The following is a 21,775-nucleotide window of genomic DNA, read 5'->3' as shown; positions in this document are numbered from 1 at the left end:
CGGGGAAGTCTGGGGTTGTTTCGGGTTCTCTCTCTTCCTCTTTCTGCCAGTACAGCGTGACATCTCGGTTCAGGTGATGCTATTCTTGTTATGTTCCTTGCCATCGGTTCCAATCTTGAGAATATACAAGCCTATCTGTATCGTACAATTACTTGGCTTAATGATACTATGTATGTACTTGACATGTTTTCATCGTGTCCACCAATCTTTCTCGTGACACGCCAGTGGGAGAACCTGGGCTGCTCTTGAACAGCTTATCGAAGCTCCCGCGCGTCCTATGTTACATACGGCAATGACAATAAGAGAAACCCGGCGAAGTGGGGATCATGATATGCAGTTGGTAGGTCCACGTCACATCTTCTCGTGCGCCCTATGCATTCAGAGTGTCCGGTTCGGAAGAGCCTGCTGCTGGTCGCTGCTCCTCGGCCGCAACCGCAGCATCATTACCCCCCGCCCTTTCAAGCCGCTCCACCACCTCGACCAGGATCTGGTTGGCGGGGACATTGACGTCCTTGAGCTTGACCTCGAATACGTCACCCAGCCGCACGTCGGCCATCTTTGCCACGCCGTTCATGGCGTCGGGCCGCAGCATGGCCGGGCGGTTAAGCCAGTCGAGCCGGCCGATGACGTTGCGGCGCCCGGCGACGTGGGCCACAGTGAACTTGAACGTCTCGGGGAGCGGCGCCTCGCCGAACTTCCAGGCGCGCACGATGGCCTGCAGGACCCACTGGTCCGCTCCCGTGCCGTTGTTGAGGGCCCGGATCTGCTTCTCCCGCACCCGCAGCATGGGCAGCATGCGGTCCAGCTGCTCGCGGTTAAAAGGGAGAAAAGACTCGTCTGTGTTGCCCACCAGGCTCTCGCCCCTCTTCATCTCTTCGAGAATAGCAGCTTCGATTTGCCAGTGCACGATGAGGTCCGAGTAGCGGCGGAGTGGCGACGTGGCCTTGGTGTACATGTCGACGCCCATGGTGAAATGGGGGCCCGGGGTCGTGCTGATTTCGTCGCCGCCTAGAAGCGCGCGGAGGTGCCTCCATTGGCTGTCCTGGGGCCGCACCCCGGCTTCCAAAAGGGGGTAGAAGACCTCGCGTGTATACCGATGGATGAGCGCCGAGTTTTGCGTGGCGTGGGGCTGCGAACGATAGAGAATCGGGATGCCTCGCTCGTTGCACCACTGCGCTGATACTTCACCTGCCAATCGCATCGAGTTCTCAACAAGGTCTGTGCCTTGGTTCTGAGAAAACCCCACCGTGATTGCAGGATCGCCCGTCACACTGAGGAACCCGTTCTCTGATGACTCCATCGCGGTGGGCTCAAGGTAAACATGAGGCTCCGCGCGAGGCTGGTAGAACGGGGTGGCACCTCTCTCCAGACGTTTCTCCTGGATTGCTTTACCAAGTTTGGACAAAACAGTCAGGTCGTCCTTCTGTTTCTCGCTGAGTTGGAAAGGCTGGGTCATAGGCCTCGCAGGGACAACTTGTTTTGGCCAAAGCCCAATGACAAGCTCTTCGGAGGACCATTGAGGGTCCTTTCGGGTCTCACCAAGTGCAATGTTGACCGCTTCAGGGGTGATGAAGACCACGCTGCCGAGTTTTCCGGGTGTGATTTTGCGGCTCAGCACGTCTCCTGAAGTGTTGACCAAAGCGCTGATCGTGAGACAAGGTCTGCCCTTGTCTAAGGAAAACTTGTCAACACCAACGCGATCGGGTAACATGCGCGAGTAATGCCCTTGGAGATAGATGGTCTCGGGAATGAGCTCTGCGTATTTGGCCACCCGCGAACCGGCCTGGATGCAGGATGCAGGATCCGCCACATGCACGTGGATCCAAAACTGATCGGGGTCCGGCGTTTTCTCTACAGATACCCCATCGTCGATCTCTGTGGTAGAATCGGCGTCAATGCAGTATGTAGTCAGATGACTCCAGTGCTTCCGACGCCCCTCGAAGACATCCGGCATCACTTGCATGTCTACAGCGCTCAACTTGGGGCGAATAAACCCCGAACCGCGACGCACCTCGACACCCGGAAAGCGAATGCCATATCGTGACTGGATCTCCCACGGAGGTATCCAGCCAACCTCTTGCAGAAAGGTCCATCCAGCAGTGGGGGTGAAGCCCTGGTCATCGTACCTCTCAACAGCGCGGATGATAGCTGATCCTAAGCACTGCAGGCGAGAGTATGGGGGAAATTTCTGGTAGCTAGCCCACAGCTCTATGAATTTTAACACCTCAACGTCGGTTGCTGTCCACTCGGGTAAGGGTCGCGACGGCTTGTCTAGGTATTTGGAGGGGCCAATCAACCCATGGGCTGAGACCTCTCGATGTGACCGGCTTGCGTCTACAGCGCAGCGTGCGGTTTTGATAAAACCCAGCAGTGTCCCGGCCTCGGATGGCCTCGTCCCCTTACGTTTATCGGGCGGTGTCTCCATGTAGTCTCTCACCAGAACTCCGACTCTCTGTATGATGCCCACCTCGGACTGCGGGCTCACTTCAAACAAATAAGACCGCCGGTGGCCGGTCTGTTTGAGCGGCCGGAAGAACATATCGTCCTGCATGATAGCTCTGTGTACTGCGTATAACGCGGTCGAGCTAAACTTGCCGTCCGTCTGGGAAGTAGAAGGCAGAAGAAGCGCGGCAATCTCGTGGAGATCGAGGTAGCGATGTTTCACGGGGTCCCCAATGAAGCCACTGGAAGAATCTAGGGTCGCAGCATTCTCCTGATAGATGGCCTCGGCATCTTGCGAGAAGTCGAGCATCTTGCGAAGGAGGGGAGCACCGGCGGTCCGCGACGGTCCATGGCCCAGATCCTGCAGGGCATTGAGCGCCTCCATAGGTATATCTGCCGAGGGAAGCTCTGCGATGATGGGTTCGAGCTCGCTAAGTTCCGCAAACTTGGGAACAACAAACAATGGGTTCACTCCGATTCCAGAAAACCATTTGCCACTGCTGGTGTAGTAGTTTTCGTAGCCCCCTATGCGGCCTAGACACACGGCAAGCATGGGGCGCCGGGAGCCATCCGAGCTGCATCATGTATTAGCCAGTGCAAGTGCAGTGAGGGGTTTCGGGAAATTGCCATACCCAAGTTCAACCATGTCGCCAGGTGACAGCATTGTGTCGTCAGACCGAAGCTCAGAAAGCTCATCTCCTTGGAATAAGGGAGAGTTGGCGTCGAATTGGGCCATGGTCACGTTCTGTGGGCGCGTGAAGCTGTTGGATATCTCGCCCGCCGGGGCGTGGTCTGCCAGCATTGCTTGGGTTTCGTCAGGGTTGTCCTTCTCCCACTGCCGTAGACTCTGTCGGATCGGGATCTGATCCTTTGATTTCTTGGCCCGATAGGCCGAAACCTGAGGCCTACTCCCGTCATTCTGATTGCGAGGGTGCTGTACCGTAGCAAGTCCCTATTAGATTAATCAGTTTGATTGCCGGGCAGTGATGGTACCATTCCCGGAAGCTTCCCTTACCCTGGAATTCCATGGCTGGCCCCAAGAGGCTCGGTGTGACTTGTTCGCCGCGTCTAATCTAGCATATGCAGCACTGGAAACCAGCCTCTGGGAGGTACATTGCCAGCATACGTAGGACCGGCCCGATGCCCGTAACATGATTTCCTTCCGATTTGCGATGCGCGATGTGTACACGGCGCTGGTTGCATGACATTGAACAAAGACGGGAAGATTTCTTCAGTTAATGAGGCAAGGGTGTCACGTGCCCGGACAGAACCCCACCAGCCTATGATTGGCCAATTGGACTTACAGAACAGAGAGTCAGTCCATCACCAACATCCCCCAGGCAATCGATCGATTCCTACCACAATGATCCGAAATCGGGATAAAGACAATATCTGCAATGGAAGGCAAATCAACACGCCAAGTAGCCAGAGCACATGGATGCTAGTTTACTAGCCAAGGCACGTACGTCCGCATGCGGGTGTTCCATGGATAAAGCTGTCATTGTTGGCTGGTAGGATGTCTTGTTGCTGTGTTGCCTCATGAGCATAGCTTCAAGAGATCTGGCCTCCGTGTTCCTCGTCAAAGGGGCCCGTCGGGGTTCCTTTGTCCTTGGATTGATTCTTAGGGCCCTTCCCCCGTCACCCCTGACCGGTTGTGCAACTCGCCTCTATTGACATTCGACAGTATACCTCCACTATCCAGAAGTAGAAAAGAAAAGAAAATGGTCCGGCGATACACACTTCTTGCACTGGCCGGCGCCGCTCTGGCCCAAATGGACGACCCAATGCCCATGGCCTCTTCCGCCACTGGCGCCGCCGGCGGTATGTCCTCCATGCCCGCCGAGGTCGCACCTTCCTCCGCGGCTGCACCTACCACCAATGCGGCCTCCGCACCCATGTACTCCCAGACAATGACTACCCACACGCCTTCGTCCGCCGCGATGGGTACGGGCTCCGGCACCGCCATGACCACGGGAGAGAGCGGTTCAATGCCTTATGCGGAGTCCAAGACCATGATGACAGCTTCGACTTCGATGCACATGAGCCCGTCGCACCCCACGGCGATGGCCAGCAGCATGAACACCATGAACGTCATGAGCACCATGAGCACTGCTGTGCATTCCGGTTCGATGGGCGGCATGCCGATGGGCACGGGCGGGATGATGCCTAACAGCACCGCTACTGGTGGCAAGGAGCCACCCATTTCCGAGGCTGGAGCGAAGGGTATTTCTGTAAGTTCCGTCGCGTCAACGAAGATGCCTTATTACGTATATGTCTGACGCTTTACTAGCTGGGTCTTTTCGTTGCTTCGGTTTTGGTCAGCACTGCCTTGTTGCGGTAAATTAGGAGCGGGCTTTCAAGCCTGTCCCACGTCGCGATACCGATTAAAAGGGGAGGGTTTCCGTGGCCAAAAACCGTATACATTGGCACGGTCAATATGGGCGTTGCAGTGTCGAGGAAGGCCTCGAGCTTTGGGGAGGTAGATTCATTCATATCCGTCAGCTACTACCGTACACAACTTAGTCAAGTTTCATACTATATCAGCCCCCTTTCTAAAGCCGTGACTTGGGCCGGGCACCAAAGCTAGTTGTAGGAACTCATGAACAGGACTTCGTTTTGGACACCTAGGCATCGTATCCTTTTGAGTGAACAATTGCAGGCCGGAACGCGCAGGGCATGGTTGATACGGGCGCGTGAAGTAGGTTAAGTAGCTTGGAAAGGGGGGATGAAAAGCGGAATCAGGCCGGCGGGCAAGGCAAGTCGATCGGTAGCACAGATACCTATTGTGTCCCGGAGTGCTCGTGACTGACGATCTATCGGTCTGGCCAGAGTGATAGGCGATGGTCCCATTGAGCAATCACGCCTACCCTGGCCTGTTGAGTTGACTCGTTGGATCGACGATGTCGGCACTCGCCGGCAATAAGAATAGATAGACTGTCCTGCCATGACTTGATTCGAAGTCGGAGCCCACCCGCTATCGAAAGCTCGAGGATCGGGAGCCGAACCGGGAGGTCGAATGAGGGTTGAGGGAGGGGCTGAGGCTAGATCTCGCGGAACGAACGTTGAAGATAGTTGCCTCATTTGGGCCGTGTGGGGAAGGAGGCTTGGAGGACCCGACCGGCCCACGATGCCAAATGATGGCTTCTCCAGCAGTCAATTTGTATACGAGGACCGGGGGTCGGGGGGTCACAGAGCTTGACAGCTTGGAGGCAAGGCGGTAAGGCGCAGCATCCTACGTGGAGCGGGTGAGCTTAAAAGGGGGAAATGGGAGGCAGTCAGATAAGGTTAGGCTGGTACAGAGATGCTGGGTTGGGCCATTTCCTACGTCTGTATATGCACATGTATTAGTATATGTATCTGTACACTACATATGTATGTACACTACATATGTAACGTTCTGTCCCTGCCGCCGTCTTCTCGAACGATTTGAAGCCACAAGGGGAGCAGGGACGGAAACGGCATTGCATTGATTAGGGACTCCTTTTATTTTTATTGTATCTTTATTTTAATTGTCTTTGCATGTGTACATACGTCTTGCCGCAATATGTATTGATGCGTTATGCAGGCATGCGCAGACAGGCCGAAAAGGGAAATAGATCAGCCCTAGCCACTAGCAGCAGTTGTTTGTTTGTTTGTCTGTTTCTTTCGTTCTTCGGCCAGGAAGGAAAAGGGAAAAAACGAGCTGGCCAAGCCACACCTACCTGTAGGGCTACGGACAAGAATGGGAGGACGGAGTGCACACGTACACGATGCTCACACCAGTGCTTACTTGGACGATGGAGAATGAGCACTGAGTTGGCTGCCAATGCAGGCATGCAGAACCAATGGGTTGCCCTTGCAGGGTTGAGGGGGGTGCTGGGGGGTGCTGGGGGTGCTGGCGTGAAGTGGTAATTTCCCAAGGTCGCTTAACTAATTTCCCGCCTGCTCTCCGGACGACGCTAGCAGTTGCGCCGAGCAGGAGAGAGTGGGAGGATGAATGGACGGGCAGGATGGAACAGACCAGTTCTCCTTAATGCGGCTTCGTATTACGCCCGGTTTTCTGCTTTCTTCTGCCTGTCACAGTAAGTTCTTGCCCAGAGGCTTATGCAGGTACGAATGAATGAATGGCTCTTTCACCACACCCCTCCCAAGACAACCGCCATGCACGTCGGAGCGCCCATCTGCTGGTCTCACTGCGCGCGACTGCCACAAACGTCCGTTGCCAGGACACACAGTCCTGGCAGCCAAGAGACGACGGACAGCGAGATGGGCGATGGGCGACGGGCGATGGGCGATACAGAGGGACCAGGCAGGGAACCCGACAGGCAACCCGACAGGCATCTGACGAGCTAAAGAGCTTGGGGGACCCATCGCAGCCAAGGGTCGTGAGGATCCCGGCACGACCAGCGGTGATGGCCAGGCTAAAGAAGATGGAAAGGTCGGAAAGTGTCGAGGTACCAAAAACAACAACCATGTCGACCAAAATTGGGTGTCCATTCTGTATGGGCAGCCCACCCGCGCTCATCTCCATCCACCATCCTCGCTCACGCTCACGCTCGCTCCCACCCCCGTGAAGCCAGGTGCCATGGGCCTCGCCCTGATAATATATGTACCGCGATCTGCCCTCGATCTGCCTTCTTTTTCTCCCTCTTCCCTCCCTCACGGAACGACCCTGTGATGTTGATGCAATCATCCTGATACGCATTCGCCAGTTTTCGTCCTCTTACAGTAATCTCTACCTACCGCTTCACTCTTTCAGCGGGCACTCGTTAATCTCACGAAAAAATAATATCACGAAAACCCTCGCCAACAGCTTGTAATTAATCGCTTTCGATCAAAAGAAGGAATAATGAAGGGAACTTTCGCCGTCGCCGCCACCGCGGCCCTGGCCGGCGCCGCCAGCGCCAGTGCCCACCGCCGCCACGCCCATGACCTCTTCCACGGCCTCGAGAAGAAGGACGCCACCTGCGTCCCCGGGTGCACCACCATCTACAGCACCTGGTACGGTGAAGCCACTCGTACGTCCACCACTATCACCACTCGCACGCCATTGCAAGTCGGCATAGCCCGCTAACTAACATACCTCCCTAGTTCACAACCCTCCTGCTCCCCAGGCTACTACCAGCAAGCCCGTGGCCGCCCAGACCACCCCGGCCCCCAAGACGTCCACCACCGAGGTTGCTGTCGTGCCCACCCCGGCTCCCCCAGCTGTGCCCTACCCCCGGCGTCTACACCTTCCCGGCCACCACCATCACCGTGGACAAGACCACCACCGTTTGCGGTGCCTCCACCACCTCGGTCTCTAAGGGCACCCACACCCTCGGCGGTGCCACCACCGCCGTGACTGGTGCTACGACCATCACCGTCCCGTACGCTACCGTCAAGACCACTGAGGGCGTCACCACCAGCACCATCGATGTCACCACCACCTTCTGCCCGGCTGCTGGTACCTACACCGTCGGTAAACACACCACCGTTGTCACCGAGGACTCCACCATCGCTGTTCCCAGCATCACCTCGTACCTCCCCGGCACTTACACCCGCCCCGAGGTCACGACCACCATCACCAAGACCAGCGATGTTGTCTACTGCCCCTACGAGGCCGTCAAGCCTACCCAGCCCGCGACTTCGGCGCCCGCTCCTAAGCCCGTTGTCCCTACCACGGTTGTCCCCGCGGCTCCCGTCAACCCCATCCCCACCAAGGCCACCGTCTACTCGGCTGTCCCTCAGGTCCCTGCTTCCTCTGCTAAGCCTTCGCCCAGCGCTGTCCCCAGCACCACCCCTCCCAAGGGCAACGGCAAGGCTCCTTGGGCCATGACTTACACCCCCTACGCTCAGAGCGGCCAGTGCAAGAGCAAGAACGACGTCATGAAGGATGTTGAGGCCCTCGTCAAGGCCGGCATCACCACCCTCCGCACCTACTCCACCGACTGCGACACCCTCCCCAACGTCGGCGCCGCCTGCAAGGCTTACGGCTGCAAGATGATCATCGGTATCTTCATCGATGCTCCCCACTGCTCTGCCAACAACCCCACCGTCTCGGAGCAGATCAGCGCCATCAAGAACTGGGCCCAGTTCGACCTCGTCGAGATCATCTCGGTCGGTAACGAGGCCATGCTCAACGGATACTGCACTGCTGGTGAGATCGCCGGTCTCATCTCCACCTGCAAGTCCACCTTCACCGGCTACACTGGTGGCTACACCACCGCCGACACCGTCGCGGCTTGGCAGATGACCGGCGTCGCTGAGACTCTCTGCGGCGTTGTTGAGTACCCCGCTGCCAACATCCACCCCTTCTTCAACACCCAGACCGTCGCTTCCCAGGCCGGTGTCTTCGTCAAGAGCCAGATGGAGATCCTCGCCGGCATCTGCGGCAAGCCCGGTAAGTGCTACGAGACCGGCTGGCCCAGCCAGGGTAAGTGCATGGGCTCTGCCTGCCCCGGTAAGGTCGAGCAGGAGACCGCCGTCACCGCCATCCTGAAGGAGTGCCCCAAGGACATCGTCCTCTTCTCCCTCGAGGACGACCTGTGGAAGAGCGACCAGACTGAGTGCGCCTGCGAGAAGAGCTGGGGTTGCAAGGACATTCTCAAGTCTGTCATCAACCTTTCTCTGTAAAGCAAGCACAACCAACAGCACAAAGAACGTGCCCGGCTCCCTTTCACAGGCCCAGGTCAGCATATACAATCTGATTCCACCATATCCTGTATATAATTTATTTGCTTGCTTTTGAAAACCGATTATCTACTTGTTATGGACAGCACGTCTTCCCCACCCTAGCCCGTCTGTTGGATTTGTTGACTCGCCACGCCGCGTGTGTTGTATTATCTCTCAACCCCGATGCGACTGCCATTACTGCCATTATACATTGTTTCCTATGTGTGTGTTTTGATACCATGAGCGATATGGAGATGGGGGTGGCGGGGGGCCAATTCACCGGGAAATACTCAGCATTACATTCCTGAAAATCCTCGGCTACTCGATTACTAGGGTACCCTCTACATAATGTTGTAATTTAGTAGTGTATGATGAACAGAGCTGTTTGACCCGAGTCTACTTCACCTTGACCCTTTTGTCTTGTTGCGATGCTCCTTCGATCTTTTGTGACTTGTGTGGCGATGGGGATGCCTCCCATGAAGCGCTCATCCTACCTGCCCGCAGGACGTTGTTCGTGTGCTTGGCTAGGTAGGCGTTCGGATATGCAGCTTATTTAGTTAGGCCCATCTGCAGATCGATATCAGAATCGTATACTAAACAAGCGTGCTACCGTAAAACTAGCAGTAGTTAATATTGGGGGTTTCTGGTTATCTACCCGCCCCTTTTTGGCTTCTTCGCGTTTTTAGCGCCCTCGGAAACCCTCCATGCTGTTTTCGTCGTTGTGGCGCGTGACTACAACAACCGTGATACTAGTGGATGAACATCCCCCAAGCAAGGTACTGTTGTTCCATATCCCAGCTCTGCAGAGAGGGCGGGCACATGGTGCAAGAAGGCTGCAATTTGGACTCCTCGGCGTAGACGCACTGCCCATACAAGGTCGCCCTGGCCACTGGTTCATTCTTTTCATCCAAAGGCAGGTAGGACTCAGGGGCTAATGAGATCAATGAGATGGATACACTTTCAAAGAGATACTTGTAGATGTATTCATATGCCTGCGTATGTTCCTATTATGTTCTTGTTAACAGGTAGTTATAACTTTCTCGACCACAGCCCGCCAGTCTATTTGGCCAATAACTAAGATCCAAAGATATGTCCACCGTCAGTCGCTTCTTACTGCGGTTCTATGTTGTACATTGTACACACACGTGCTTATAGATCGCTATCGATGACACCATACCCATGACAAGACCTAGTTCCTTGGCTCGGATAGGAGAGTGAGAGAAGAATGGCGGACGGCTATTCATATAGTCAAGCTGTCCAGTCGAAAGTTTGACGGAGGGATGACCGGGAAGATATAAACACTGGAATGAACACCACGCTAAACAAGATATATGCCCGTATGCATGTACGCCTTACCCCTGAAATATCCATGGAATTGCCCGATGCCTGCCAGCATGAAATTATGATTCTAGAAGGGATCGAGGTTGCCTGACACAAGAGCCCTCCGGCGACGATGTGTCACCGTCTCCTGTGACCCAAGAGGGCTCACAACTTCGTGTCGCTTCGGTGCACGACGGGACCAGTCTTGTCTGCTCTCTTCGTCGACGTAGTAGTTGTATGCGTCTTCGACGCCGGCATCGCATCGGTCGAGCGATAAGAGCCCGCCACGAGCCTGATCTGTGACCAGGGCCAACAGATTCCGTCCGTCATCGGCGAAAGCGGTACCGCCGATTTCGCCGAACACGTCAATCTTCTGTTTCGTCTCGAACGTTTGCGCGTCAACAATGTTGACGATATCAGCCTCCTCGGCTGCGACGAGTACTCTCTTCCCCGAGCCGAGGGGCGAGAAGCGCAGGCTTCTAGCGCCCGACATTTCCATACGCAAGACGGCCAGAGGGCTGGCGGCACCGTTGTAATTTCGTCTCCACATGCGTGCGTCCCATATCCTGACACTCTTGTCCTGGAAGCCAGTGGCCACGGTCCACCCGTCGGGTGCCCAGTCGCAAGCGAATCCGAAGTCGCGGTGGCCCTCTAGATCTTGCAACGTCTCGCCTGTCTCGGCGTCGGCAATGAGCACGTTCATGCAATCGCCAACCATCACACGAAGCCTTTTATCTGGACTCACGGCCGTGCAGTTCAGAGGATAGTTGTACTTGATTTCGGAAAGGATACTGTTAGTGGTCAGGTCGACCACCCTGAAACCGTGATCATTCGAGGCAAACGCGGCCAACGGCGCCGAAGACCGCCGGCACGGATAAACTTGGGCGTGGTTTGTGATTCCGCTCATATTATCCGTCAGCCTTCCCTCGGCATATGAGAGATTCTCGGAGTGCAGACTGCGAAACCGATAGTCGCCGTTAAAGCACCCGACCATCAGAATGTCGTTTGTAGCAGTCAGGGTGGACACTTGCATGTCTCCCTCGGTATCAAAGTCCATGGCCTTCTGGGAGCGGCCATTCGTAGGGTCTATCTCCTTGACGTAGCCATGGCTTGGGAAGAAAGCGCGCGTCCTAGATGCGCATCCCAGGATATTCCTCAGTTGAAAATGGAGCAAACGGACATCCCGCCTCAAACTCATGTTTCGAAAGCGGTAATAGTTATCGGACGGCCTGAGCATCCGGTCTGGCAGAGCGGGCTGCGAAATTGGTTAGGTACGTTGGTTTCTTGAGGTTCTTCTGTGCCATTCTGCTTACATGCCATTCCTCCGAGCCGCTCTTGTTGGTATAGTTTCGATAGGTCATCATGCGACGTTCTCGGGCTACTCTCCTCGGCACACCGAGATCGTCCCAATCGATGCCCTGCAAGTCGCATTTGTTGCCGTGTAGCTGATTATATTCCACCCTAGTAGAGCCCGGGCCGACATCCCTCAACTGCGCCCGCAGGCGGCGTATATCCGGCAGCTTACCTCGCCCATTCTCGGCCCATATTCGCAGAAAGTCGACAAAATTCAGGTTCTCGGGTGCCAGAGACATCTGGTTATTGATGGGTATGGGGTGCAGTTCCCCAAGCTCTTCTTCCGTCAAGTCGTCGCCCATGAAGAAGGCCTGGGGAAAGCCCGGGGGCATCTGCGGCGGCCAGCCTAAATGCGGAGGAGGGTTTATTGGAGGTAATTGGCCGCCAATGAGATCGGGGATGTGCTGAGATGGCATTATCGGCGGCAAAGTATACTGCTGTGTGTGCGCCATGTGATGAGCGGCGCTGACGGCCTCCATGTTGTCGTCGTCGCCCAGGGATATACTGTCGTCGAAGTCGTCGTGGTCTGGGTTCAGATGGAGGTTCATGGCTTCGGTAGCATGGGCCATAGTGAAAAGGCTGGTGTGGGTTGAAGCCGGAGGGTGGTGGTGGTATGCAGGAGGGCTGGAGTCGGAGCCGACTAATGTGACGCCGCCGTGGTGCATTTCCTCCATTTCATGGTCGTCGGCGGCGTCGCCTTCGTCGGCGGATGATGAGGCGGAGCTGTTATATTGTGGCCAGTAAGGATTGACATAATGCGTTGTCATATGTGTGTCGTTGTCGCCGCCGCCTGAGGTTTTTTATTTTATTTCTATTTTTATTTAGGAAGGGTGTAAGCGGGCAGATTGTTGTTGTCGTGATAGTCGTGGCCGGCGGGGGTATGTATGGTGGGCAGCAGCGTCAGCAGCAGTAGCAGCGGGCGGCTGGGGATGGATGAGTGTGTTGGCTGTGGTGGTATTATAAGAGTCAGGGTGGTGAGCACGATCTCCGTCACTATGGGAAGTGGGTTGGCTGGAGATGGAGACGGGTATGGGGGGGGGCAAGTTCTGGGCAGGTGGAAGTGGTGGTCCACTATGGCGGTTGGAGTGGGCATCGCCTGCTAAGCTGACCGACCCGTACCGACCCAGCAACCTAGCAAGTGAGCATGCAACTTAGACAACCCAGGAAAAGTATGTGACATATGCAGACATATGCAGACGGACGGACGGACGGACAGGCAGACAGACAGACAGACAGACAGACAGACGGTAAAAACGCTGCTGGCACATGTGAGCCATGACATTTGCTGTGGGGAAGGGAATGAGAACGGGGAGCGAAAAGGAAGAGGCTGCGAACTCAACTCGGGCTACACACCATCCCAATTCGAGTCCAACTGCATCGACGCCCCATAACACGCTGCAACACACCAAAAACTACATAACCCATCGTCACAATTCGTGCAAGCGCGCAGCTGTCAGGCACCCACTGGAAGAGAGAGAGAGAGAAAGAAAGAAAGAAAGTACTTGCAGGCTGATAGGTCATTTCGGAACACATACTAGATACATACATACATAAATACAGCCACCTGACTGGACACCAAGACTGTGGTGTACTAGGCCGAGCGTCCGCGCCCCGAGATGTCCGCCGTGTCGCCCGCCTACAGCAGGGAACACTGTCATTGCCGCAATGGCCACGGCCGCCCCTGCTTAGTATATATTCATCTTCAACCAGGTCCATCTGCACCAGTGCCGTTCTAGATACGATATGCAGATGCAGCCTGCTGACCGGCTCGTTAGCGCCATCCTCAGATGGGAGAAGGACAATGCCCGTAGCTCCTTGGGAGATCAATCAATACTAACTGCTGCTAGGATACACAACACGCAAGCCCGCAACCACCAGCAGACTAGAACCTAGCTGCCTCATACACACACAAAAGTCGTGCCACGACAGGGCTGACTCGAATCTAATGTTCCCCGCATGACGAACACAACCGATACGGGGCCGGCTACCACATGGCACAACATCGGCACACAGGCGCGCGCAGACGGGTAGGCGGGTGCGCACAGGATGACCAGCGAGCCGGGGCATGACCTCTAACCACCAGACGAGTCGGGTACAAGAGGCCACTGCTGTCATGTGCAGATCCGGTGACCCAGGCCGTCTGTACGACCATCCACCTGCCTGCCTGCCCAACATAGGGGACGGTGTTCCGAGCTTTGCCTTCTGTAGAGCAACAAATAGTCACATATCATAAAAGTGGTGATGGGGGCTGCCGAACACTGTCGTGTGTCATGTATCATATCGGTATTGGTATTAAGGGTTTCTGAGCCGTTGGCCCATTCGTAGCAGCTATATACATGGCGGCCGCCACCGCAGCATTGCCTGTCTGCAATGTGGACGCCGCTTCGATGCCTTCATCAGGGTGGCCGGTTTTCTGTACTGAATAATCCAAAAAGAAAGAAAACGAGCGGCGCCCGCTAAAAAAGAAAAAGAAAAAGAAATACCCCCGTATGAACTGGACAAGCCCACTCATCCCCATATATATATTTAGATCCTTCGCTCGTATCCCACATGTGCTTGCGCATTAAAGCCCCTTAGCTGCGCTTTCCGTTAAACCACCACTCATTTAGGCATCCGAGTAATACTGGTCATCATAGGGATGCCTCCGAGGCAAATCGGCATTGGACCAACCATCCCCGACGTTCTCCTTTGACCCCCAGTAGTTGTTTTCCCTGATGCGACGCTCGCGCTCAAATTCGGCCCAGCGCTTCATAGTAATCTTGCTGCTGTCGAATTCACCTTCGTACTCAATACCAGCCTTCTTGGTCTTCTCCCCAGCAGTCTTTCGGGTATCACCCCATGAGAAATCGTCAAACTTCCAGAAGGCATATGTAGGCAGGATGAAGTTCCAAACGGGGAGAGAGAGGAGGTAGATGAACATCCAGACAACATACGACCAGGAATGGGCAGTGCAGACAATCAGAACCGCAGGAAGGCCCAGAATGAGACCCAGCAGGACGAGAGGTATGATTTGCGCCGGTTGGTGTACGATAGAAATGATGACTGTAATGAACATTAGCATTTTTCTATCAACTTGAGAATATCGGGTTGTTACTTACCGACATAGAATGTGAAAGCGATGGCAGCGGGAAGTACGAGGGTACCAATCAGCTCGATGAAGATGATAAATTGCATACTGAAGCAGAAGGTACCGCACAGATCCTTGACAAGAACCAGCTCCATAAGATTGTGAATCGTAGAGTTGATCCATCGACGTCTCTGAGATAGGAGGACCATGAAAGTGTCAGGGACTGTTGTCTTGCAGACGGCTTGGGGAACAAAGACTTGTTTGCGTTTCGGGAAAGTCCGGAGCATGAGAGTCGTCAGGTATCGATCCTCTCCCAAAAGAAGCAGGTTCTTCTTGTGGAGGGTGTCTACCACATTTTCAGAGTAGTGCTCCACGACATCGGGGTTCGCCAGAATTGGCACCCAATAGTTTTGGGCACCCTTGGGAGCTTTGATACGATACATGCAGAAACATCCGGGCAAGCAGGTAACACCACCAAAGACAGACTCGAACGACTTTGACATATGGTGGGAGATGAAATATTCGAAGACCTGAATAGCGGTGACCCAGCTGTCGCGTTTGTTGGCAATCTTAGTTTCGCCGCAGAGTCCCATGATGTCGGGGTCTCGGACCAAGGCACAGAGCATGTGTGTGAGACTATCAGGGAAGACTTTCGTATCGGCATCAACCATGAGAACAGCCTCGTAGTAGTCGGGGGAGATGCCGGTGACCTTCCAGAGACCGTTGAACATCTCAAACTCAAGTTCCGTCATGCGCTCGTCAAACATAACCTTTTGCAAGAAGGACATCAAGATGATTTGACTGTCACGCTTGCCGCGGTTTCCGGCTTTGGACTTGCTCGCTTCATCGGGTGTGCCACATTTGACTACGACCATCATCGGTACTCGCTGCTGTCGCTCAAGGGGCACGGCGGACTTAGCACCATAATCGTAGAAACCAGCATAGATCTTAGCCATGTTGTGTCGCTTCGCTCCACTGGCAACCGCGACGTATGAGAAAGCCTCTACATCTTGAGGCGCGGTTGCGTGATCCTTCATCATACCGAGGGCGATGTCAGGCGTGGTCATGGTCTCCCCATGGCCTTTAATGAGACCATCGCAAATAACGAGGATAACTTTGTGGCTGTTGGGGTAATCAGTCGTAGCGATCGAGTCGAGTGTGGTTCGCAGACCCAGTTCACCCTCGGAGTAGCACGTGACGAGACATATCGAGTGAATAAGGGGGAACCCAAAAGGCTGGTAATCGGCGGGAGGTTGAGGAACAACCGCCTCGTGTATGAACCCAGCAGGACCGAATCCATCAACCGGGTTCGCGCTGCTCGAATATGGGTCCGAGTTGAGAAAGCTGGCTCTGCTGTCATTGCCTTGTCTGTACATGGAATTAGGGTGTAATAGTGGCCCGGTAGAAGCCTGACTAGCCATCGTAGTGGGCTGGGGACGTCGAGGATTGCGATCAACGCCATAGGCGGCTGAGAACCGCGAAGTGGTAGGCAGGAATGTGCTGGCACGCTTGCTGGTCCTATCTGAATTTGAGCCACCCACACTGCTGCTCAGATCACCAGGTAGCCGGGGCGGAGCCCGGTAGATGTCCTCGCTCCAGTCCTCAATCTGTTGGTTTCTCTTCTTCTTGTTCCCTGACTGTGACGTTTTCGGGGCCGCGTACTTCCGGCTTATAAACCATTGGAAGACGATAGCCAGACCAAACCTTGCGACAACAACCGACAGAATAAGCACAAGTGACAGGTACAATACAACCTTGGATGCAATGCACCCGACTGTGTCGGTATCAACAGTGCCGACCTTGATGATCTCCTCGAGACACTCGGCAATGTGCTTGTCGCCAGAGCTCTGGAATGACCGGGTGATGTCTCGTCCATGAACGAGGCGGTTGGCTACAGTCCCGCGGTCTCTGAGCTCCTTGAAGCGATCTGGAATGTCCACCTCCTTCTCGTCGAACCAGTTCAGGAGGTCGAGATCCAGCACGTTTCCAGAGTAGACCATCAAGTTGCGTGAGTTGTTCTTGATGTCGGCCCAGTTGTAGAAAACATCTGCGGTTGAATGGAGCTGCAGATAGAACTTATTCCGGGATTCTTGAGACGTGTGGCACGCATACCCAGGGTAGTAGGTAACAGTGTCATTGGGCTTGGTGGAACCATCCTGGTTGAATGGTTTGCAGGGGAAGTACCAAGCCAGACTATCTGGATCGTTGGCATCGCGCGGAATATCAGAGTTGCTAGTCGCAGTGATCATACCCTTACATTTGCCGTTGACGTTCTGGAAGAGGAAACTGCCATCCTGTCCACCATGCTTCTCGGGCAAATCGTACAGTATATTAGGTAAAGTCTTGTCCAATCGCAGAGGGATACCGTCCGCAGGGGGGTGTCCAGATTTCGTCAGATCATAAGCTGTACCGTGAAAGATCATATACCCGTTGCCGACCTCGTTGACGCGGAGGCGTGTGATTGGCGAGCCGCAGACTGCTTGGGTGAAACCGAATGTCAAGAAACCCACAATGCCCATGATGAGCAAGATGAGACTAATAAGGCCCATTTTCTCTCGCCATGCTCGTCTCTCGGCTTTAGATTTCCACCCACAGCAACTGAGAATAAAATCGGGACACCATAGTGTGACCACGGCGCAGTAGAAATTCCACGGGCTAGGAGGGCTGAGAACTTCCTTGGGTTTCTGCCTCTTCGACTCCTTGGCTAACCTACCCGCACCCGAAGACCGCCGCCGTTTTGACTTTGTGCGTCTTACTTTTTCCGGGTCGCCCTTACGCGACTTTCGTGGAGGCGAGTTCTCTGACCCATCGTCGGGAGAGCGAGCAGTCGATAGATCCGTCGTCCCCTCCAGATCTTCTAGAATAGGGTCATTCCCAGTGGAAGAAGGCAGGACCTCCATATTTGCTGCATGTTTTCGGTAGTGATAATTTGGATGGTCCTTTCCAATCCGGTTCCTCTCGGGGCGGACCAGGCTCCTCTTGCGTGAGATGGTATGTTCATCGTGAGGGAACGCGCCGTTTTCCGTGCTCGGGGACAAAGGCAATCTCTCTGTTGTGCCGTTAGGTTGATCAGTCGTCTCGGCGTAAGAGGCGGTTGAAGGCGCACGTTGATGACCTTGCCCCGTCACAGGGAAATATCCTCCTGTCTCAACATCGCCTGGGCGGTTACGCCGCGATGGGGATTGTCGATATGAACTTCTTGTCTCGTGTGACGGCCGGCCCCCTGGCCTCTCGGGGGAGCGACATTCTTTCCTGAGCGAAATGCGGTGTTAGTAAGCGTAGCCCGAGAAAGCTGGCCAAGAACGAGAAGCCTGGCTCTGGTGCAAGAAGGGAACACGAGATTAGAAGAGCACGGACTTTGATCGGGCAATTAGGAAGACGTTCTCTCCGTCAGCGCAAACAGGCGCGGATAGTTGCGCAATGTACAAGTCACGCCGAATATCGACGTATAACAGCGAAAAGGACGACGTCAAACCACCCAAATGTGATGAATGATATCGGCCAAAGTGGATTGGGAAGATGACGGTGGGAGACTCGCGACAGAAAGAGAAACCATCCCAGAAACAATCAAGCCACTGTTGTGCCGTCTCAGAAGAAAGCAGGCGAGCGATACGTACAGTACAGTTGAGCGGGCAACAAGACAGGCTGGCTCACACTCTATTGTTAGAGGCAGGTCAGCTGCAGCTAAACGGGAATCCCTGTCCTTGGGCGCTGCAACCGAAATCAAGGATGGGAAGGGCTACCGTAGCCAATAGTGGGCCGAGATGGTGGTAGTGCTGGTTGGTCGCAGGGGCCGCTGGCGGGCGCTGGCAGTGGTAGAACGAAGTGCCACTGATGATGTGCGAAGAAAGCAGTCCGAGCACCCAAGTCTACTAAGTGTGCAGGTCGCTGTGCGGGAAACCTGAAAACTTTGAAGCTGTTGGCTGATCCTGGGTTGGGTTTCCGCTCCCCCCCCTTTTTTTTAAGACCGCTAAGGAGTTGGAGGTTTTGAATGGAGTGATTTCCCGCCGTCGACGTCGCGGTGATCTCCCCAGCGAAGCAATTCAATGTGATTATGAGAGGTACTGGTAGTTCAGCCAAGGCCAAACTTCGAGGAGAAGGAAAGACGGGCTGCAGTGTGTCGATTCCAGTTTGACCCTTCCAAAAGAATGGCACCACCCACGCACGTGGAGTCTTTGTTGTTCGGACTGGAAGCTGGCCCGGTCGTTTCGAATCGGCAAGCAGCACGGATTGCAGCACGGATTGCAGCACGTTCTTTGTATGTGACTAGGTATGCAGTATTATATAACGAGCGGGATAGCGAAAGGTGCAAAGAACAAGCAGGAAATAATGGGGCTATTCGATTGAAACGATTGACAGGAAGAAACCCGGCGGATGTTGTCGTTGCCGTCTCTCGATGAGAGGAAGACAAGGAAGGGACAAGATTGATGGCCATTCCAGTCCAACGTTGATTTTATTCCGACCACAGCGATGAATGAATGACAGGCAGGGAAAGGGGGGGGCGCAGAATCTTACTGCAGGTATGGGGGCAGGTTACCAGCGTGGGAGATCATGCCTGTCTTGCCAGGGGTTGGTTGGCACTTGGTTGTTTGATTCATTCTTTTTCTTCTTCTTTGCCTGTCTCGTTTTCCAAGGTAGAGCATTGAATGCGCTAAAATTGATCAATCTACGGGGGCGGCTATCAGGGTCTTGGATAAAGCTAACAAAAGTCGCAGCGAGTCCTGGGCAATGTACATGGCAGGGAGACCCTCGTTTAGACCCAGCACTCTGAATACACTGCTTTACTGTGTACTGGTAGACTCTTGAGCTTCATATCTCTAACGGCATGGGCAGATCGAACAATCTCATAATCGTACACACACACACAAGTATACCCTTCTCAAACGGGCAAAGGTAATATAATTAATTCCATAGCCTCCTGGGGGGAGGCCTTGCGCTACAGGCGGCACACATATAGCGGCCAAACGAGTGAAACTATCACTGAGGCAAGCAAAGATCGGACGACCATCCATTCCTCCATCGCCTTGTTACAAATGCCGAAATGGCCTTCTTCTGATTCAGGACGATGACTATCAGCTTTTACAATTAGGTCACTACTCGGTTGAAATCACTCGCGAGTTTGCGCTGAGGAGCCTTTGTGAGAGATTGGCCGAATATTTCCGAAGGTCTTTTCATTATAAACAGCAACGTGATGGGCGTCATGTCAAAAAACTAAGGTTCATGAGCCGGAACAAACGAGAGTCATTGCCACAGATTCAAGATCAGAACCACCCAGATCGGCTGGAGCCACATGAGTGCGTAGAAGGGCCCGAGGTTGTAGCAGTCGACGTCGTATGGCCTTAACTATTATATTGATATGCAACTCGCTGGCGTAAGTGCGTTACCCTCTTCTGCTACAAACTTCAAAGATGATCTACTAGTAGTGGGTGCGCGTCAAACGCGTGCAAAAGCATTGAATGTTGGCATTCCAGTCTTGAATTGCAACGTGGACCTGAGTACTCGGCAGAAGCCGAGCTCAAGATGGTTGTAGATCGTAAATAAAACCGGAGGAGTACTGCATCGCTTGTTCCACCAGATGGTCAAAACTCCTCGGAACAATAAAAACCAAGCCCCATAGATTTGGCTTTGACAGCCATTGTCGGGTTTCGATTCAAGGTTCACGGAAGAGATCTGAGAAATTGTTCAAGGCAAGCATGCCCCTGCGAAGTTAGAATATGTATGCTTTGCTGTCATTCAGGGTGAAAGGTGTCATAAGAAGAGTGGCCGCAACGAGTCGGAGGGATCGCATGTCGTATGCAGCCTATGGGTGTATAAACAAACAGTTCGATGTACGGTACGTCGGGCCCTGCTTGCCTTAATGACCGGCATTAAGAAAACCCGAACCCTCATAATGTGATGACTCCCTGATACATCTTGAGAACAATTTTCTTAACCTACAGTGGAATCCCCGGATTAGTATAATTCGGTGAATGGCGTCTCGTAGCCTGAACAACGTACTTACAGAAGTGAACCCTGTGGGAGTCCCGGAGCTCGTGCGAGGTCTCGCATTCCGCTGTGTCCAGAAGGTTGCAGTCGGTGCCAACACGAGACGCTAGGGAGGATTATTCTACTGGATACCTGCTGAGATGTCAGCTGGTACTTCTTGAGTACTTGTGCTGAGCATACGGGGTTGGGGTTTTCGACTCCCCGTATTGCACGCCATATACATGTATGGGAGTCGCTTTAGCTTCGAGTTGGATCTTCATACCAGTTTATATATATGTGTGTGCGTGTGTGTTTGTGTGTGTGTATATAAAATGCATCAAACTATTTTATAATGCAACTATCTGCATATGCAGATTGGTGACCACCAGCCTTGTTCAGACTTTTGCAACCAGATCAAAGTCTGCCTACATGCGCTGTGTACACCTGCATCAAGTCCATATAGGGCAGCTGCACGCTGAAAGTTACCAAAAGTCGTGAAACACGCCAGAAGCCCAGTGACAATCAAGTGGCTAGGTGGCAATCCCCGCTAAGATATGTCGGCCACCCAGCTGGACCCCTTCAGCTTCAGTGAGGGTACGGCTTTCTGCTCGTGTTCTTGGCCGTGCCTATTACGACGAAACCACCTCGTGGGGAAACCGATGGTGGAAAGAAAAAGCCAGTATGGAGTAGGCCGCAACTTTTTTTCTGCCCCCTCCCCTTCTCTCGAGGACGATCGTCGCGTGGATACAGTAGTTACGATCATGCAATTCCAAGGGTCCAATCCACTTTTCCGCCCGCAGGTCGCGATTTCACGATGCCTGGTTTGGAGTAAAACCACTGCAAATCATTGCTTGGCGCGGCGTTGCGTACGAGAAACAGATGGGAATCCCCGTAATGAAGATTGTGCCAAAATGCACCCGGACACGGTTGATGAACCCCTCGATTCACAGCGCCAGGAGAGACGGCGTGATTTGGTGGGCGGCTGTCGCGGATGGG

The 21,775-nt window shown here is 54.0% G+C and overlaps 6 protein-coding genes across 6 annotated transcripts; 2 read left to right on the top strand and 4 right to left on the bottom strand.

The window, feature by feature from the left end:
* Positions 1 to 370: 370 nt before the first annotated feature.
* Positions 371 to 3,595, bottom strand: PG998_001259 (uncharacterized protein; the record flags this gene model as incomplete). Its single annotated transcript, XM_066868077.1, has 3 exons — positions 371 to 3,017; positions 3,075 to 3,394; positions 3,458 to 3,595. 3 exons carry the CDS (start codon positions 3,593 to 3,595, stop codon positions 371 to 373), a joined length of 3,105 nt encoding a protein of 1,034 aa, XP_066736492.1.
* A 568-nt stretch (positions 3,596 to 4,163) lies between these two features.
* PG998_001258 (uncharacterized protein) lies at positions 4,164 to 4,783 on the top strand (the record flags this gene model as incomplete). Its single annotated transcript, XM_066868076.1, has 2 exons — positions 4,164 to 4,673; positions 4,733 to 4,783. 2 exons carry the CDS (start codon positions 4,164 to 4,166, stop codon positions 4,781 to 4,783), a joined length of 561 nt encoding a protein of 186 aa, XP_066736491.1.
* Positions 4,784 to 7,270: 2,487 nt separating this feature from the next.
* On the top strand, positions 7,271 to 9,036 carry PG998_001257 (uncharacterized protein; the record flags this gene model as incomplete). Its single annotated transcript, XM_066868075.1, has 3 exons — positions 7,271 to 7,439; positions 7,513 to 7,598; positions 7,630 to 9,036. The coding sequence occupies 3 exons, from the start codon at positions 7,271 to 7,273 to the stop codon at positions 9,034 to 9,036; spliced, it is 1,662 nt and encodes a 553-aa protein (XP_066736490.1).
* A 1,447-nt stretch (positions 9,037 to 10,483) lies between these two features.
* PG998_001256 (WD repeat-containing protein) lies at positions 10,484 to 11,593 on the bottom strand (the record flags this gene model as incomplete). The annotated part of the gene is made up of 1 exon (XM_066868074.1): positions 10,484 to 11,593. One exon carries the CDS (start codon positions 11,591 to 11,593, stop codon positions 10,484 to 10,486), a length of 1,110 nt encoding a protein of 369 aa, XP_066736489.1.
* Positions 11,594 to 11,612: 19 nt separating this feature from the next.
* Positions 11,613 to 12,515, bottom strand: PG998_001255 (uncharacterized protein; the record flags this gene model as incomplete). Its single annotated transcript, XM_066868073.1, has 1 exon — positions 11,613 to 12,515. The coding sequence occupies one exon, from the start codon at positions 12,513 to 12,515 to the stop codon at positions 11,613 to 11,615; it is 903 nt and encodes a 300-aa protein (XP_066736488.1).
* Positions 12,516 to 14,353: 1,838 nt separating this feature from the next.
* PG998_001254 (Chitin synthase 4) lies at positions 14,354 to 18,066 on the bottom strand (the record flags this gene model as incomplete). Its single annotated transcript, XM_066868072.1, has 2 exons — positions 14,354 to 14,790; positions 14,847 to 18,066. Coding segments are annotated over 2 exons (3,657 nt in total), but the record flags the coding sequence as incomplete, so codon positions are not given.
* Positions 18,067 to 21,775: the final 3,709 nt, after the last annotated feature.

This window comes from Apiospora kogelbergensis (assembly GCF_038363985.1).
Source record: "Apiospora kogelbergensis strain CBS 113332 chromosome Unknown utg000001l_segment0_segment0, whole genome shotgun sequence".
Taxonomy (NCBI): domain Eukaryota; kingdom Fungi; phylum Ascomycota; class Sordariomycetes; order Amphisphaeriales; family Apiosporaceae; genus Apiospora; species Apiospora kogelbergensis.
Note: the sequence above shows the minus strand (reverse complement) of the source record. Positions and strands in the feature narration are given on the sequence as shown.